Source organism: Muntiacus reevesi, chromosome X (assembly GCF_963930625.1).
Source record: "Muntiacus reevesi chromosome X, mMunRee1.1, whole genome shotgun sequence".
NCBI lineage: Eukaryota > Metazoa > Chordata > Mammalia > Artiodactyla > Cervidae > Muntiacus > Muntiacus reevesi.
Genome location: NC_089271.1, coordinates 102,287,261 through 102,305,995, shown reverse-complemented (window position 1 = coordinate 102,305,995; position 18,735 = coordinate 102,287,261). Strand labels below are relative to the sequence as shown.

The 18,735-nt window shown below is 34.9% G+C and overlaps 1 protein-coding gene across 1 annotated transcript in view; it reads left to right on the top strand.

Annotated features, from left to right (window-relative positions):
- Positions 1-17,527, top strand: part of LOC136154637 (probable ATP-dependent RNA helicase DDX4) — a 37,919-nt gene extending 20,392 nt beyond the window's left edge. The window contains exons 11-17 of the mRNA XM_065916838.1: positions 1,280-1,409; positions 2,793-2,959; positions 7,178-7,323; positions 14,266-14,365; positions 15,138-15,408; positions 16,677-16,787; positions 17,441-17,527. Coding sequence (XP_065772910.1) covers positions 1,280-1,409; positions 2,793-2,959; positions 7,178-7,323; positions 14,266-14,365; positions 15,138-15,408; positions 16,677-16,787; positions 17,441-17,527 — 1,012 coding nt within the window. The remainder of the gene's footprint in view (positions 1-1,279; positions 1,410-2,792; positions 2,960-7,177; positions 7,324-14,265; positions 14,366-15,137; positions 15,409-16,676; positions 16,788-17,440) is intronic.
- Positions 17,528-18,735: the final 1,208 nt, after the last annotated feature.

Here is an 18,735-nt window from a genome sequence, read left to right as displayed (position 1 = left end):
TCATTTATTTGGTTATTGAGAGGTTGAACTACTTTTTGAATGCTTTGTACATTTTCCCTGTGAATTATCCATTTGTTGTCTACCCATTTATCTGTTGGTATATTAGTCTTTTTCTGTACAGTTCTTTAGAGCTTTCTATCTAGAACCTTCAGCTTTTATTTTGTATAAATCAGTTTGTTTGAAATTAGAGGAGAAAAAACTAAAATTATTAAAATTCTTTTAATGTCAAGCTTGACAGATCTTTTTTGTAAGAAGTAGTTCATTGCTTATACCAGTGTTTATTTCTTACTGACCCCCATGTACTGTGTTGCTCTTCGAGCTTTTAAATCAAGTAAAAGATAAAAGTTTTCTTTTTAAAAAAAAAATAATATTTCAGATAATATGTATGCACAAAATGTGTATTAGTGTGTGGATATTTGTTGGAACATTTTTGTGGCAAAAAACTGAGAAGTGTCTAACTGTCTATCTTTAATCCTCCTCTTCAGAGTTTATACACTATTATGGTTTTATGTGAAATACTATAGAAAGAGCTGGTGCACATGTATGCACTTTAATCCTCCTCTCAACAAATCCTAGCATACTAAGCTTGGTTGCCATCCTTTAAAAAAAATGGTATATGTTGGAGCTAACACTTACTATAGAACTGTACTCATCTTTATAGATGCTCAGTGTTCTTTGTACGGAAGGCCTATAATTCTGTTTTTTCTTGTTAGATAATTTTCAGTCTTTTGATACTAAATATCATGTTAGCAGTGAATATATTACACAGTCATCTTTGCCCCTTTGTGGGGATATATCTGAAGGGAAAATTCCTTAATTTATTGGGAGAAATAAGTTTTAAAATTTTAATAGAGACTAAAATTGTGAAAGAGATTATATCAGTTTATCCCCCTGAGTGCCAGTTTCCCTACACTGGCTGACATGGCATTATCACACTTGCGGGAAAATTTTGTTAGACTTCATTTGTTTTGCATTATTGCTTTAAAAAGTAATATTGAACTTAAAGTGTTTAAAAACCGTCTGTATTTTTAATGAACATTTGTTCATATTGTTGGCCTGTTGTATGGGTGTTGGTTGTGTTTATCATTGTTTCTGAAAGAGCTCTGTCAGGCAGGTTGCAAATATTTTTTCCCTCAGCTTTTCAACTTTCTGGGAAGAATTGTAAAAGAATGTTGAATGTATTAGCTTTTTCTTCATGGATTTCATTTTACATCTCATTAAAAACAAATGACTAATTTTCAAGCAACTAGAAAATGACATTTATTTTTATTGTCAACAGGACTTGCGTAAGAGCAGTTGTCACATATGGGGGAACCCAGTTGAGGCATTCAATTCGACAAATAGTACAAGGCTGTAATATATTATGTGCTACTCCTGGGAGACTGATGGATATCATAGGCAAAGAAAAGGTAGGCTCTAGAGGGATAACAGGACTGTGAGATTGACTAGTAATTGTTTTGTTTGGGAAAGAGAGGAACTTGTGTAAAGACATGTATGTTCATTACAGCACCATTTGTATATTAGGCTCCCATCTGATTCCTTGAATGCTTTCTTTTAATACAAATAGGTAAATAGTATTTTCCATTTTATACTTGGGAAAACAAACTTTTAGTGAGATTATGTAATTTATTTTAATCTCTAAGTTAGCTCTAGTAAGTGATAGGGTTAGAATCTGGATCTGAATCCAGAATCCATATCCTAGACCCACTCTACTGGGAGAAAAATGAAGTCAGTGCTTTTTTCTAGTTTCGTATATGTCTTGAGGAAATCATTTTTTTTTTTTTTCCTGGAAGAAAACCTTTGTGGTATCAGTAATTTTTTCTCCTGTTTTAAGTGTGAGAGTGATATTATCCAGGATTGTTAATTTTCTGTCTTTGGAGAGCGATTTGAGGGCTATTTATTTTCCGTATTCACATACCACATTATTACATCTCTGTATCAGTATTTTCAGTTCACTTTCATGACCCTGCTTTGCTTTTTAAGGCTGTTCTTTAAAGGGATTATTAAAAATATGCTCTTTCTGCAGAAAGGAATTTTTCTTAGGGTACTTATTAAGAGTATCCAGAGAAATTCACCTTGATTTCCCACCTTGTTTCCCATCTTCCATAGGGTAACAAAATCACTTGTTTTCTTTTTGCAAATATGTGCTTCTGTTTTTAGCACTAAATATTCATGATAGGTAAGAAAAGTTTTCCATTTGTTGCTGAGTGGTTAGAGAATTGGGGATTTATTAAGGGTTTAAAGGAGTTAGAAATAAATTTGTCAGTTATAGGCCACTTGATAATGTCATGCTATTAAGAAATTTTCTTTCTTACATTAAATAGCCTGACTTTATCAGATGATATAATCTAGATATGTGCTGTCCAATACAGTAGTCACTAGCTACGTGTGGATATTTACATTTTAACTGATATAAAATTAAAAGTTCGTTCTTCAGGCACACTAACTTCATTTCAGGTGCTTAATAGCTGCATATGGCTACTGGCTAATACTGAAGATATAGAATATTTAAGTGATTACAGAAAGGTCTATTGTGTAATACTGATCTAAATGTTTTGGTTTCTTTCAGTTTTCTGAAATGTTTTATAAGACAAAATTGAGAAATGAAATGAACGCTAATATTATTAGCTAACCATAACAGTGGTCTCATCATTGTATGCATTGATTTCTAATCTTCATCTTTGAGAATATGTTAATAGTTAGACTTGATGAGAATATTTTCATTGAATATATCAACTACTGTACTAACTAGTATGCACTCTCTGCTCTAACCCTTGAAAATATCCTAAAAGATTGGTCTCAGACAAGTCAAATACTTAGTCTTGGATGAAGCTGATCACATGCTGGATATGGGTTTTGGACCAGAGATGAAAAAGTTAATTTCCTGCCCAGGAATGCCGTCAAAGGAACAGCGTCAGACCCTTATGTTCAGTGCAACTTTTCCAGAAGAAATTCAAAGGTAAATTTTTTCTTCTTAGAAGTAGCTGCTGTGTACTAAAATGGTTTTACAGCAGGAGAAACAATGTGAATATCTTCTTCTTGAGAGATTATAACATGGATAGTTTAAAAGTAAAAGTATTTCTAAAAAGTTCACTATATTTTTCATTGTTTCTTACCTTAATCCCTGGCTTTGCATTAGCATCACATGTTATTAGTGTATGTGGTTGTGTGAGTGAGAAAATGAGAGCACGTAGCACCTCGCTAGGATTTAGTAAGTGCTTACTAAATGAAATTATTTTTATGGTGGTGCCCCCTCTTTGACCCCAAATTATAGAGTTTGGGGGAATTGAACTTGTGTTAGAAAAAAAATGTATGTACTAATTGTTGACAGATATCTGAGTATCATACATACACTGTGTGGTCTGTGAGTTCTGAGGTTCGCATGACATATTCCTGCGAGAATGGTGACTCTTCTTTCTGCCTGCTAATCCCTTAGCAAGAGGGAACCTGAAGTACCCATACAGCAGGTCTAGCTTATACAGTTCAGTAAAACCCCTGTTTTCTCTGGTGGAACTGTTCTCTCTTTGGGAACCAAGACCTCCAATACTTATAGTTGGTGCAGTGAGCACAATCTCCCATGTGGGTCACTGGGAGTGATGGTAAATGGGCCACTCTAGCTTGTATCCCTTGGTTCCCAGACCCACATGCTCCATAAAGATCTTTGGTTCCTACTGAATGATTGCTTTACTATCTGCTTTTAAATGTTATAAATTGCCTATTATTCCATCTGAAGTCCATTTTTCACATTCTGCATATTCCCTGAACCATTGTGGCATCCATATCCTTGGCTTGCATTTCTACCTGTATGCACTCCCAAACTTATACCTGTAATTTTTGATTGAAGTATAGTTGATTTACAATATTATATTAGTTTCAAGTGTACAACTTAGTAATTTAATATTTTATAAAATATATTCCATACAAAGTTATAAAATGTTAAGTATGTTCCTTATGCTGTACATTCTGTCTTTGTAACTTATTTTATGCCTCATAGTTTGTAACTCAATCCTTTTCACCTCTTTTACTATTCTCCTGGTCCCCTCCCTTTTGGTGACCATTGGTTTATTCTCAGTATCTGAGTCTGTTTGTTTTGTTATGTTTGTTCCTTCGTTTTATTTTTTAGATTCCACTTCCAAGTGAAACCATACAGTATTTGCTTTTTTCTGACATATTTTACTAAGTATAATTAAGCTCCGGGTTCATCCATGTTATTGAAGATGGCAAAATTTTCATTATTTTCTGTGGCTGAGTAATATTCCATTGTGTGTGTGTGTACCACATCTTCTTTATGCATTCATCTGTTGATGGACACTTATGTTGTTTTCATATCTTGTCTATTGTAAATAATGCTGCTATGAACATTGGGAAACATGTATCTTTTCATTTTAGTGATTTCATTTTCTTCAGATAGCTACTCAGTAGTGGAATTGCTTCCTAAGGTAGTTGTATTTTGAATTTTTTGAAAAATGCCCATTCTGTTTTCTATAGTGGCTGTGCCAGTTTACGCTCCCACCATCAGTGCATGTGGATTCTCTTTTCTCCACATCTTGCCAACCCTCGTTATTTCTTGTCTTTATGATAATAGCCATTCTGACAGGTGTGCGGTGATATCTCATTGTAGTTTTGATTTGCATTTTCCTGATGATTAGTGTTCTTGAGCATTTTTTCACGTGCCTATTGGCCATCTGTACATCTTATTTGGGATAATGTCTATTCAGGACCTCTGCCCATTTAAAAAACTTGGGTTGTTCGTCTTACGCTATGAAAGAAATCATGAAGAAACCCAAAGACAGTGTACTGATTGGGAGAAGATATTTGTAAACAATATGTTCAATGAGGGATTAATATTCAAACTACATGAAGAAACTTGTATAAGTTAATGTACTAACTTGTATTAGTTAATATTTAAAAAAAAACAACCTGATTATTACCTGTATGCTTAATCTCTCTCCTCGGCTTCAGACTTTTAGATTTAACTCTTCAGGATTATTTTTCCTCTTCGATGAATTACCAGTAACTCATGTTCATCAGGTACAAAATTGAACCTCTTCTTCAACTCCCTCTTTTTATCTTTCCAGTTTTCCTTGTTGGCTTCGAGGTCTTTCGAAACCAAAGTCATCTGAAGCATGTTGATTCCTCCCTCCGCTCTTCAAAAGTATTCAACTTGGCAGTTATCTCTAAAATATTGCAAATTTGTTAGTTTCTTCTCTGTTTACCACCTTATTTTAGGTCCTTTTTAGTTCCCCTCTGCTCATTGATAGTAGCTTTTTAATATGTCTGTAGTTTGACTTTTGGGCTGTTAAAAGTGCAAAACTAAGTCTGATCTTTATCGTCATTTATTTAAAATAAATTCTCCCATGTCTTTCCATTTCCACAGACTAACCAGCTTTTAAATACTTTTATATGTGACAGTTTTTGCTTCATTTGCCACTTTATTCCTTGGGATGATGTTTTCCTGGTTTATTTAGAGTATTTCCTATTGGCTACACAAGCCAAATTCTGTTCCTCTTCATTATTTATCCTTATTTCTTCTTCTGCACAGAGTGCTTTTCCTTAGTCATCCCTGTTTCATGTTCTTGCTTGCTGCTTCCTTAGATCAAGCTTTAAACTTGAAGACTCTTTAAAAAAAAAAAAAACTTTAAAAGAGGTTTATTTTTTTTAATTATTTTTAATGGTTTTTTTCTTTTTTTAATTTTTTCCATTTATTTTTATTCGATGGAGGCTAATTACTTTACAATATTGTAGTGGGTTTTGCCATACATTGACATGAATCAATAGACATTAATTCATGACATGAATTAATAGACATCATTTCATCCATTTCCTGCCCGTCTTGTAAAGGAACCCTGTGTCTTTTGAAAGAAACTATTTAAAACACTTTGCAGTTTTCTTGTAATATAGTAAGGTCCAATCAATGTTAACTATTGTAGCACTAACTTACTATAGTAAAGCATTGAATAATTAAAATATGTAAATAGTAAACTTAATAAAATATTTTAAATTATAGTAATTGCTTTCATACAGCTATATTTATGCTGTTTGATATGAGCAACACAGGCAGAGACCATCATATTCATCTTTATACACACAATACCTTATACCACATATACCTCACATGAGGCACTCAGTATATATTTTAATGAGTGTAAAGGATGATTGATAATTAAGAATTTCAGATAATGTCAAGGTTTGTGCCTGGATGAAAGGGTTCTTGACTCTAGAAGTAGTGTATGAACAAGAAGTTTTTCTTTTATGGTAAGAGAGCAGATGAAAAAGAAGCAGCAGTGATTTATTAAGATACTAGATCTGCAGAGTTTGAACTATTTTCTTGATATGCTAGGAGATAACTAGAAAGTAAGAAATTGCTATGTAGGAGAGAGGAGGACTGCTCCATGACCTCTCTTTTTTCCTCCCAAACTTGCTCTGTAATTGGCAATTCCGCTGCTCCCCACCCCATGTTGCTGTGATCTAAAGCAGGGCTTCTTCATGATATATTATCCGTGAGTCGTGTGTGTCAGGATGCTGATACCCTCAAACTTTGGGGAGAGCATCTGCAGCTTGGTGTGGCCTAGCCCCTGGCCTGTTCACCTGGTCTCAGTTTTTTCACCAGTTATGCTCTACAGGTATTATCATTTTCTGTGTCATGATGTGAAAAGCATTGACTTAAGATCTGGTTTGCTTAGAATATTATAGTTCATTTGGAGTATACTAATTTAACAGCTCATATTTTCAGGGAACAGCTCTTTTAAATAACATATATGAAGGTGATGAATGAAGAACAGAATTTTTGCTGTAGGTTTGCATTTTAATCTTTAATTAAAAAATTCCTGCTTGTTGTAGTCTGATAGTTTAGCATACTTTTTATTATTGTTGTATACACATTTTCTATAGTTTTGTGTGGTCAGGGCTTCCAGTTGAAATTACTTACCCATCATTTGACACAGACTTTTTCATTTGTAATAAATGTTTTGAAAAATGCTAACATTTTACAATGATATTTGAAAGTAATACTTGGATGATGTAATATCTACCATCTCTTATTATGACTGTTATAATCTGGCTTATAAATGTTATAAGCTGGCTTATAAATGTTGAAGTACCACTTGCAGAAATTCAGTGAATATTATTAGTATTAATAGAAGAGAATAAGTTAAGGAATACTCTTTTGTCTTTCAAGGTTGGCTGGGAAGTTTTTAAAGTCAAATTATTTGTTTGTTGCCGTTGGACAAGTGGGTGGCACATGTACAGATGTTCAGCAGACTATTCTTCAAGTTGGCCAGTACTCAAAAAGAGAAAAACTTGTTGGAATTCTACAAAACATAGGTATATCTTATGTTGATTATCTTTTGTCATGATTTTGATTTTTACAAAAATTACTTTTAGAAATGACTTTAAGATTATTTGGCATGCGTTAAATAAGTTTTCACTGTTTCCTCTTCCTCTAAAGTGCTGTTTATTATGATTTGATTCGTCTATGGGATCACACAGAGTTGGACACGACTGACGTGACTTAGCAGCAGCAGCATAGTCCTTTCTCCTCTATAAGTGTTAAAAAAAGATAGGAGGAGTTTGAGACTTTAACAGTGCTTGACCAAAAACTATTCCAGCAGAAATATATATGTTCTTGTTTTAGAAAATAGAAAGGATTAGTAACGTATCTTTACATCAATCTCTATTTACTCCACTAAAAGTAATATCTTTGTTGTATTTCTAATTCCCAGTTTTTGCTCTCTAAGGCTTCCTGTATTCATATAGTCAAAGAATTTTGTAGCTAGAAGGGACTTTAAAGGTCTAATTCTATTCCTTACAATGTTAATGAGAAACTCTATCCCTCCCTTGAAAAAAGCCAATTTTAATGGAAAGTTGTATTTCTTTGTTTGAGATAGCTTTGGTTTGTGCCTAGAAATAAAATTTTATAATATGGCCATTTTAATATTTTTTGTTGCCTCACAGGCTAAATGTATTATATGGATCCTTTCTCCTCATCCTCCATTTTAAGTGTCTGTTTCAGTTTGAAGTCAGTGTTAGGAATGGGGAATAAAAAGGCAAGAAGCTGTCTAATTTCCAACAATAAGAAAAAGTTGATTTGGAAATGCTTTTAAAAGGCTTCTAGTCTTCAGTTTTTTCTGAGTTTTATATAAAAAAAACTTTTAAAAAACAAATATTCATCTTGAGTTTGAGAAATGTTGTTAGTTTTACTTCATGATATGTTTCATAGCTTGTACTGTTGCATGCAAAATAATATTTGCTGTGTGCCATATACTATTCTGATTGTTTTACATGTGTTCACTCATTTAATCCACAAAACAACCTTCTGAGGGTGGGGTTTGTCATCCTCATTTTAAGATTGTGGGCACTGAAATACAGAGATGTCAGATAACTTGCCCAGTATAAATTGAAGTTCCAAATGCAACAGGAGAGAAGTAATACATGGTTTTGGTGAAGTTAGAGCACATTTGTAGTATAGTTATCCTAAGTCCTTTTTTTTTTTTTCTCATTTATTTTTATTAGTTGGAGGTTAATTACTTTACAATATTGCAGTGGCTTTTGCCATACATTGACATGAATCAGCCATGGATTTACATGTATTCCCCATCCTGATCCCCCCTCCCACCTCCCTTTCCACCCGATCCCTCTGGGTCTCAGTGCACCAGCCCCGAGCACTTTGGTGCACTGGGAAGACAAGTGCTGAAGACTTTATATATGAATTTATGGAATGAAGTTTGAGAATAATTCAGCTGAAGATAGTGTTTCAAAAGTGCTGGTTTCCTTTTGGGAAACCTTTGAGGTCAGCATGTAAGCACTATTGGTATACTTCTATATTATTTGAAAGGGTAGATGTTTTATAGTTCACAATTTATTATTCTTGGTTTCTTTTTATTTTGCATAGAAATGTTATGCTGCATATCATATTTTATATATTTTGTTCATATAAATTTATCTCTTTTTCTAATCATTAACTTAAATCTGGTAGCTTTCCTCTTCTGCTTTTAAAATGAATAGGTTTCATTATTTAATAGTAGTATCAGCTCAGTTCAGTTCAGTCGCTCAGTCATGTCCGACTCTGTGACCCCATGAACCGCAGCACGCCAGGCCTCCCTGTCCATCACCAACTCCCAGAGTTTACTCAAACTCATGTCCATCGACTCGGTGATGCCGTCCAGCCGTCTCATCCTCTGTCATCTCTTCTCCTCCTGCCCCCCATCCCTCCCAGCATCAGGGTCTTTTCACATGAGTCAACTCTTCACATCAGGTGGCCAAAGTAATGGAGTTTCACCTTCAACATCAGTCCTACCAATGAACACCCAGGACTGATCTCCTTTAGGATAGACTGGTTGGATCTCCTTGCAGTCCAAGGGACTCTCAAGAGTCTTCTCCAACACCACAGTTCAAAAGCATCAATTCTTCGGTGCTCAGCCTTCTTCACAGTCCAACTCTCACATCCATACATGACCACTGGAAAAACCACAGCCTTGACTAGACGGACTTTGTTGACAAAGTAATGTCTTTGCTTTTTAATATGCTGTCTAGGTTGGTCATAACATTCCTTCCAAGGAGTAAGTGTCTTTTAATTTCATGGCTGCAGTCACCATCTGCAGTGACTTTGGAGCCCAGAAAAGTAAAGTCAGCAGCCACTGCTTCCACTGTTTCCCCATCTATTTGCTGTGAAGTGATGGGACCAGATGCCATGATCTTAGTTTTCTGGATGTTGAGCTTTAAGCCAATTTTGTACTCTCCTCTTGCACTTTCAGCAAGAGGCTCTTTAGTTCTTCTTCATTTTCTGCCATAAGGGTGGTGTCATCTGCATATCTAAGGTTATTGATATTTCTCCTGGCAATCTTGATTCCAGCTTGTGCTTCCTCCAGCCCAGTGTTTCTCATGATGTACTCTGCATATAAGTTAAATAAGCAGGGTGCCAGTATACAGTCATGACATACTCCTTTTCCTATTTGGAACCAGTCTGTTCTTCCATGTCCAGTTTTAACTGTTGCTTCCTGACCTGCATACAGATTTCTCAAGAGGCAGGTCAGTTGGTCTGATATTCCCATCTCTTTCAGAATTTTCCTCAGTTTATTGTGAGCCACACAGTCAAAGGTTTTGGCATAGTCAATAAAGCAGAAATAGATGTTTTCCTGAAACTCTTGCTTTTTTGATGATCCAGTGAATGTTAGCAATTTGATCTCTGCTTTATCTGCCTTTTCTAAAACCAGCTTGAACATCTGGAAGTTCATGGTTCACGTATTGCTGAAGCCTGGCTTGGAGAATTTTGAGCATTACTTTACTAGCATGTGAGATGAGTGCAATTGTGCGGTAGTTTGAGCATTCTTTGGCGTTGCCTTTCTTTGGGATTGGAATGAAAACTGACCTTTTCCAGTCCTGTGGCCACTGCTGAGTTTTCCAAATTTACTGGCATGTTGAGTGCAGCACTTTCACAGAATCATCTTCTAGGATTTGAAATAGCTCAACTGGAATTCCACCACCTCCACTAGCTTTGTTTGTAGTGAATCTTCCTAAGGCCCACTTGACTTCACATTCCAGGATGTCTGGCTCTAGGTGAGTGATCACACTATCGTGATTATCTGGGTCGTGAAGATCTTTTTTGTACAGTTCTTCTGTGTATTCTTACCACCTCTTCTTAATATCTTTTGCTTCTGTTAAGTCTACTTTTATAGCTGATCTTAAAAAAGACAAAATCAAAAGTTGTCAGAGGAGAGTTGAACATTTTACTAGTGTAAGATTACTTAGTTCTTAGGCAGTAAGTTAATTGAAATGACAAAGCATTTAAAAATAAGAGTAGAAGATAACGTGGTTATAAAGAACAAAAGCTCTTTCATAAAGGTCTTTTTCTCTTTAAACAACCAAAGACATAATAAAGTCAAAAGAATCTCTGCTATATAGGCTGATTATAAGGAACAGAACGAAGAAAGAAGAACCTTTCATATTGTAAGTAAAGGCATTAAACAGTAAATCAGGAAATAGTTCCGTGCAAATTGATTGAATTTGTTGACATTTTAACATATTTCATCCTTTTTGTTTTTTCTTTTTTTGGGGGTCTTTCCTGGTGGCTCAGTGGTAAAGAATCAGCCTGCAGTGTAGGATACGCAGGAGATGGTTTTGATCCCTAGGTCACGTAGATGCCCCCTGGAGGAGGACATGGCAGCCTACTGCAGTATTCTTGCCTGGAGAATCCCATGGACAGAGTTGCCTGGCAGGCTACAGTCCATGGTGTCGGAAAGAGTCGGACACCACTGAAGTGACTTAAGACAAGCACATAGCTTTTTTGTAATAGTCACATATTATAAACTGGTATAAAATTCAGTTTCCAAGTTTTATCTTTCATTGTGCATTTTTCACATTCTGGAGCAAACTGACACTTTAGGACAAAATGAATCCTTCTCAGGTTCCCTGAGATGCTCTCAAGGAGTCTGTGAGGTAAAAACAATTTTCATAATTATACTAAAATTATTTTAACATGCAGAATGTTCCAGTAAATATTTAAAAAAAAAAATTTTGTTTTAGTTTTCAGGATCGTAAATGTTAGTTGTTAAAACCCACGTAGCTAAAACTCTTTGGGATTGTTGATAATTTTTTGAGTTTAAAAGAGTCATAGACCAAAATTTTGAGAGCTGCAACTTTACGGAAATTTTGCTTTTTCTTTCCTTGAAAAATAAATGCAAAAATGGCTGTTCATGTCAATGTAATGCAAAAATCACTACAATATTGTAAAGCAATTAGCCTCCAACTAATAAAGATAAATGAAAAAAAAATTAAAAAAAAAAACCAGTGTATGTTTCTTGGTCAATATTACTCCTTGTATAGTCTCGACCACTTAGGTTAATTATTACTTTTAACCAAAGTTCACTTCTGTTTCATAGAGAAAACTAGAGGCAGGGATGGACAGTTGAGAGATACCATACAGAGACATTGAGGCTGACTACCAGAACTCATGAACTTTCTATCCTACTTTCTACACCGCACATATCCCTTTACACTTAAAGTAGCAAAATTCAGTATCTTCCTTATTATGACTCAGAGATATTTCCTCTCTATAATATATGAAAAACAACAAGCAAATTCTATCCTAAATATTCAGTGATTGTCAGTTTAATTCACTCAGTATAGTCTACTGTTTTAACTTAACCATAAAGCCAAAGATCCTGGAAATTATCTTCAGATGACAGTATGCAAAACAGTAGATAATGTTGAATAGTCAGTTTAGTTGAACACAGATTTACATTTTCATACAGTTAAACATTATGGAGAACATTAATTTGATTGGCAAATCTTCATACATTAAGAAAAACCCAAGTAAAGTAAGATATGTTTGTTTTCTACTCAACACTGATAAACTGGAGAAAGGACATGCATATTTTTAAAACCAAAGTTATTAAGTTAAGTCTTGTTTATCAAAAGTTTCACTTATTTATGAGAACTTGGGATCTTAAAATATTTCTGCTTAGTTGCTATAGGAAGAGTTTTTAATTTGATATAGAGTCGGTGCTTAGTTGCTTCAGTCGTGTCCCACTCTCTGCGACGCTTTGAACCATGGCCTGCCAGGCCCCTCTGTCCATGGGATTCTCCAGGCAAGAATATTGGAGTGGGTTGCCATTTCCTTCTCCAATAGTTAGAGTATTGTGAGTCAATTTCTCTATTTTCTGGGAATTTTAGATTTCTGGAATTTTTAGAATCATAGTTTTTAGAATTATGGATTTCTAGAAATTCTCTAATTTATTTGTGTAAACCAGTCAGAATTGAGCTCCTTTAAGAGGCTTTATGTTTGTTAATACTCGTCCATAGAGTATTAACATAAAGATTATGTACAGTGGTAGATAAACCTCTTTCTGAATTGTAGATACATAAAAAGCTGATAGCTTCAGTTCTGTCGCTTAAGCTATAGGTCAAGAATGTACAAAGAAATAGAAAAAATTGCAATTTGGCTACCAGAGCTAGTATTCTTTTTAGATTCTTAATAAACTTTAGTTCATAATGGACCAACAAAATGAATTCTGTATTATTTTTCACCTCACAGAATAAGTAGTTGTAATTCATTAATCCATCTACAAAGATCACAAAATGGTCTGATCATAAAACTAAATTTTCATTATCTCTGCCACTGAAGGGATATAGCTTATTACCTGAACTAGAAAAAAATCCGAACTTTTTAGTAGAGGAAAAAACAGAGAAAGTGTCAGCGGAGTTAAATTTTTATTACCATTTTGGGATTCACACTGGGGGACCAGGAAAAGATGAGATCAGGGCTTTAAGCTGCATAGTAGTATTATGTACCTGACTGTATCAAATGAATCAGTTTTGGCATTGGGCATCTTGATGATCTCCAAAACTGTTGAAAGATAATTTTTGATAAAACATAAAATGATGACTCATTAATAAAATGACTATGTCTCAAGGATATAGCTCATTTATTACTATGAGAATCAGTTATTCTCTTGATTTCCTACCTGGTTGTTGATATCTGAGATTAAATATCACCTTTAAAACCTTCCTTTCTTGCAATCCTACTATGTCACTTAGGAAGTTCCATTCAGTATCTTGCCTGGAGAATTCCAAGGACAGAAGAGCCTGGTGGGCTATAGTCCATGGGGTCACAAGGAAACAATCGGACACGACTGAGCGACTAAGACTCACTCCAGTTGTTCAGACACAAAAATATGAGGCATCATTGGTTTCTTTCTCCAGTGTACATATCTGATCTGTTAGCAGAGTCCTCTTGTTTCTGGAGAAAGAAATCAAAGATGCCTCATATTGGGGATTAAGGGGTTTGAATTGAGATCATGTTGAAACATAGAATATTGTAGAGTTTGTCAGCCCTGGGTTGAATGCAATAGTTATGAATGCCTCTGGCAGTCAAGGTAGAATAAAAGATTGTATGACCATGGGACGAACAAAGGCATTGATTTATAGAGAGGGAAATGAAGGGCCTGAGCCAAATTTGGAACTGCTAAGAGTTGGCAGGTAGATATCATTTATCTTTCCCTAAGTCTCTACTTATTGGTTGGCCTATGAAGGCAAAGCGCAAGCAGCTGTTTTTCTTTCTTTTTTCTTCTTTAGTCATAAAGTAGAAAAAAGTCCTTGTCTCTCTGTCTTTGACATTCATCCACTCAGGAAATATTTGAATTGCTCTTACCTATCAGGCCTGAGTTTAGGTGCTGGGAATATAGTGGTGGATAAGACAGTTTCCTGCTCACCCTATGCATTTTTTTTCTTTTCCTAATTTTGTAATTTGAATGTTTCATTGTCTTGTAGGTGATGAAAGAACTATGGTCTTTGTTGAAACTAAGAAAAAAGCAGATTTTATTGCCACTTTTCTTTGTCAAGAAAGAATATCAACAACAAGTATTCATGGGTGAGTAGGTTATGATGATTTCCTAGTAAGGAGGGAACTTCTATTTGTCATTTGTTATGAAATGTTGGTATATTTAACTAGTAGAAAAACCTGGAATTAGGATTTCAAGATCTAACTATTATTCTTCATCTTTTAAGTTTTTATAAGAACCAAGTGGCAGGGATGGGTGAGTTAGAAGTATCTTAGGTTCCTCATCATGATTGTCAAGCGATCTCACTTAAAAGTCTCTCTGATCCTTAGATCTAGGTGTTTATTCAGCTAAATCTATTCAATGCTTGATATTTTTTTTCATTGGAGTCCTCAAAAATGTCATATTAACACAACTTCATTGGTACTTTACTAGAAGATCTAAAATATTAATCAGTGAATATGTGGAATTTAGAGATTATACTTTTAAAAAATCAGTAATTTTTGAGAAAGCATTCGATCAGGTAGTTGTTTATTTTTTGTCAAAACTAGAAAGAGTTTATTAGTGGGTAAGATTTGATGTTTGTCATATTTGAGTCTGTATTTTGGCTGTAGGTAATAGCTGTCACCTTACTTCATCTGCAAATGGGGTTAATCGTCCTAACCTCAAAGTGTTATTGTGAGAATTAAATGATGACTTAAAAGAAATTAGTATAATACTTTGTATGTAAGAAGTAGACATTAATGTTAAATGTTGCTATTTTTTTTTTACTGTTATTAAAAAAATCTATCCGCTGAACTTTAATGGTTCTCTTTAATAATTTTCTTAAGGGCTGTTCTAATACATGCTTTGTTTTCTTTCAAGTGATCGTGAACAGAGAGAAAGAGAGCAAGCTCTTGGAGATTTCCGCTGTGGAAAGTGCCCCGTTCTTGTTGCTACTTCAGTAGCTGCACGAGGGCTGGATATTGAAAATGTTCAGCATGTTATTAACTTTGATCTTCCTTCTACCATTGATGAATATGTTTATCGAATTGGGCGTACTGGTCGTTGTGGAAATACTGGCAGAGCTATTTCCTTTTTTGATCTGGAATCAGATAGCCATTTAGCACAGCCTCTAGTGAAAGTGCTATCAGATGTAAGTTTTTAATTTTTAAAACTGAATGGATAGTGTTCTTACCTTGTCATTGAAAGCGGACATTTTATATATATATGGATTTTCAGTTCAGTTGCTCAGTCATGTCCGACTCTTTGAGACTCCATGGACTGCAGTATGCCAGGCTTCCCTGTCCATCACCACCTCCCAGAGCTTACTCAAACTCATGTTCATTGAGTTGGTGATGCCATTCAACCATCTCATCCTCTGTCGTCCCCTTCTCCTCCTCCCTTCAATCTTTGCCAGCATCAGGGTCTTTTCCAATGAGTCAGTTCTTCACATCAGGTGGCCAGAGTATTGGAGCTTCAGTATCTGTCCTTCCAATGAATATTCAGGACTGATTTCCTGGTTGACTGGTTTGATCTCCTTGTAGTCCAAGAGACTCTCAAGAGTCTTCTTCAACACCACAGTTCAAAAGCATCAATTCTTCGGCACTCAGTTTTCATTAAAGTCCACCTCTCATATCCTTACATGACTACTGAAGAAACCATAGCTTTGACTAGACAGACCCTTGTTGGCAAAGTAATGTCTCTGCTTTTTAATATGCTATCTAGGTTGGTCATAGCTTTTCTTCCAAGGAGCAAGCATCTTTAAATTCCATGGCTGTAGTCACCATCTGCAGTGATTTTGGAGCCCCCCCAAAAAATAAAGTCTCTCACTGTTTCCATTGCTTCCCCATCTGTTTGCCATGAATTGCTGGGACTGGAAGCCATGATCTTAGTTTTCTGAATGTTGAGCTTTAAGCCAACTTTTTCACTCTCCTCTTTCACTTTCATCAAGAGGTTCTTTATTTCTTCTTTGCTTCCTGCTGTAAGGGTGGTGTCATCTGCATATCTGAGGTTATTGATATTTCTCTGGGCAATCTTGATTCTACCTTGTGCTTCATCCAGCCCAGTGTTTCTCATGATGTACTCTGCAGGTAAGTTAAGTAAGCAGTGTGATGATATACAGCCTTGACGTACTCCTTTTCCTATTTGGAACCAGTGTGTTGTTCCATGTTCAGTTCTAACTGTTGCTTCTTGACCTCCATACAGATTTCTCAGGAGGCAGGTCTGGTGGTCTGGTATTCCCTTCTCTTTCAGAGTTTTCCGCAATTTTTTGTGATCCACACAGTCAAAGGCTTTGGTGTAGTCAATAAAGCAGAAGATGTTTATCTAGAACTCTCTTGCTTTTCTGAAGGAAAGGTAAACATGTGAAACATTTGAGATTTTTATGCATGTTGTTTATGAAGTTAATTTTTTTTTTTTAAGGCTCAACAGGATGTTCCTGCCTGGTTAGAAGAAATTGCCTTTAGTACATATGGTCCTGGCTTCAGTAGTAGGACAAGAGGAAATGTGTTTGCATCAGTTGATACTAGAAAGGTTAGTTGAGGGGGAAAATTTAGAAATTGGCTTCTTGTTATTTACTCTTTGTAAATGTTGCACTTAATATTGTGAAGTAACTATAACAATAACTTAAGCCATTATTTTCATGCTTGGAAGATTAATGTTTCTCTAAAAATTTTATGTACATATATAGTTTTGGTCTTAAAGGGGAGGAATTTAATTTAATTATGCTCAAACACTTTCCTTTCCCATTTTAAATTCTAATTTAGGATCTTCTGAGATTTTCATAGTAATTCTTTATTTTTTGAATTCTGACCACATTATTTAGGTAAGACGAGATAATAGCAGTGTGGTTACATATCTTTTCTATTGTGTCAGTCTAGGCAACATAATTTTTATACAGAAACAATGGGCATACTAGTCATTAAGTATTTATGCTTATTCATTAAAGTGAAGAGCTTTGTTTTTCCATTTGCCAAAACTATTGGCTTACATTTTTTCTTGAAATACTCTGCAATTTAAACTTCCTAGGTTGATATGGACCTTTTGTCAAATAGATTGGATTCAGTGAGAATGAAATTTTTTGTTTGGGGAAGAAATGGTAGACAGCTTGAGTCCTAGCTATCAGTCTAGGTAGTGTAACTTTTAACGCTACATAAAATTAAATGTTTGTTTGTTTCTCTTTTAAGAATTACCTCCACAGGAGCTCTTTGAACACAGCAGGGTTTTCTTCATCACAAGCTCCTAATCCAGTAGATGATGAGTCATGGGATTAAAACGAAAATAACCTGCAAGTTTGTGGTACAGTTTTGATGCAGAGAAGAAAGTGGTTTTGATTTTTGATTTTTTAAGACAGAAGTATGAAACCTTGCATCTCCTATCCTTCTCTTTGTACTCCCACCCTTAAAAAAAATCCTTACTGACTAGTTATGTGAAATGCTGAAAGTTACAACGGTGCAATTACTAATACAAATGGTGTTAACCAGAAAGATTAAAACATTCTAAATGTCTTGCCTATTTCTATTGTATTCTTCAAGGGTTTTAGACATACTTCATGTCTAAATGCCATGTCTTAGTATAGTGTTTATTGATCCTAGAGCAAACAGGATTATAGGATACACTTTTGGTTAAAAATTATTGGGTTCTATTTTTGCTTAAAAGGAGCCTTTAAACAATAGTGTGTCACTGAAATGGAATGACATGATTTTCATGATAGAAACAGTGAAAGACAAGCTGTTAAAAGCAATTTTGATTTTATATCATCAGATGTGTGATGAACATGGTTGAATGTTTGCAATGTGAACTCTGTACTCAATGATACAACTGTTTGTATTTATAATATACAGACTTCTCCTTAAAAATAAAGAATGATGCTGTTCTCTAGAAACATCCCACCCTCTCCTTCTCCCTGATCCATGTCAATGTATGACAAAAACCACTACAATATTGTAAAGTAATTAGCCTCCAACTAATAAAAAGAAATGAAAAAAAAAAAAAAAAAAGGATGAAGCTCTTTCCCCCCCTAAGTTTTCCAACAGCACGTTTAATTTTTCTTGTTACAGATTATAGTTCTCAACTCTTCTATTTTGAAATTATGAGGCTTGTGAAGCCAATGAAGTGAAAAGTCTTATATAAATTGAATATGTATAATATACATTAATACACAGATGCAGTAATGAAAATCATTCTTTGAGCTCAAACTATATCAACAGAAACAGTGTTGTTCACTCTTGCCATACTTAATTTTTTTATATTTTAATATTGAGGGTGAAAACTTTTTTTCACTTCCCATTATGTATCTTAAATTTGCTGTGTCTACGTGTACCCCAGTGTTCATCGCAGCACTGTTTACAATAGCCAGGACACGGAAGCAACCTAGATGTCCATCGGCAGACGAGTGGATAAGAAAGCTGTGGTACATATACACAATCGAATATTACTCAGCTATTAAAAAGAATGCATTTGAATCAATTCTAATGAGGTG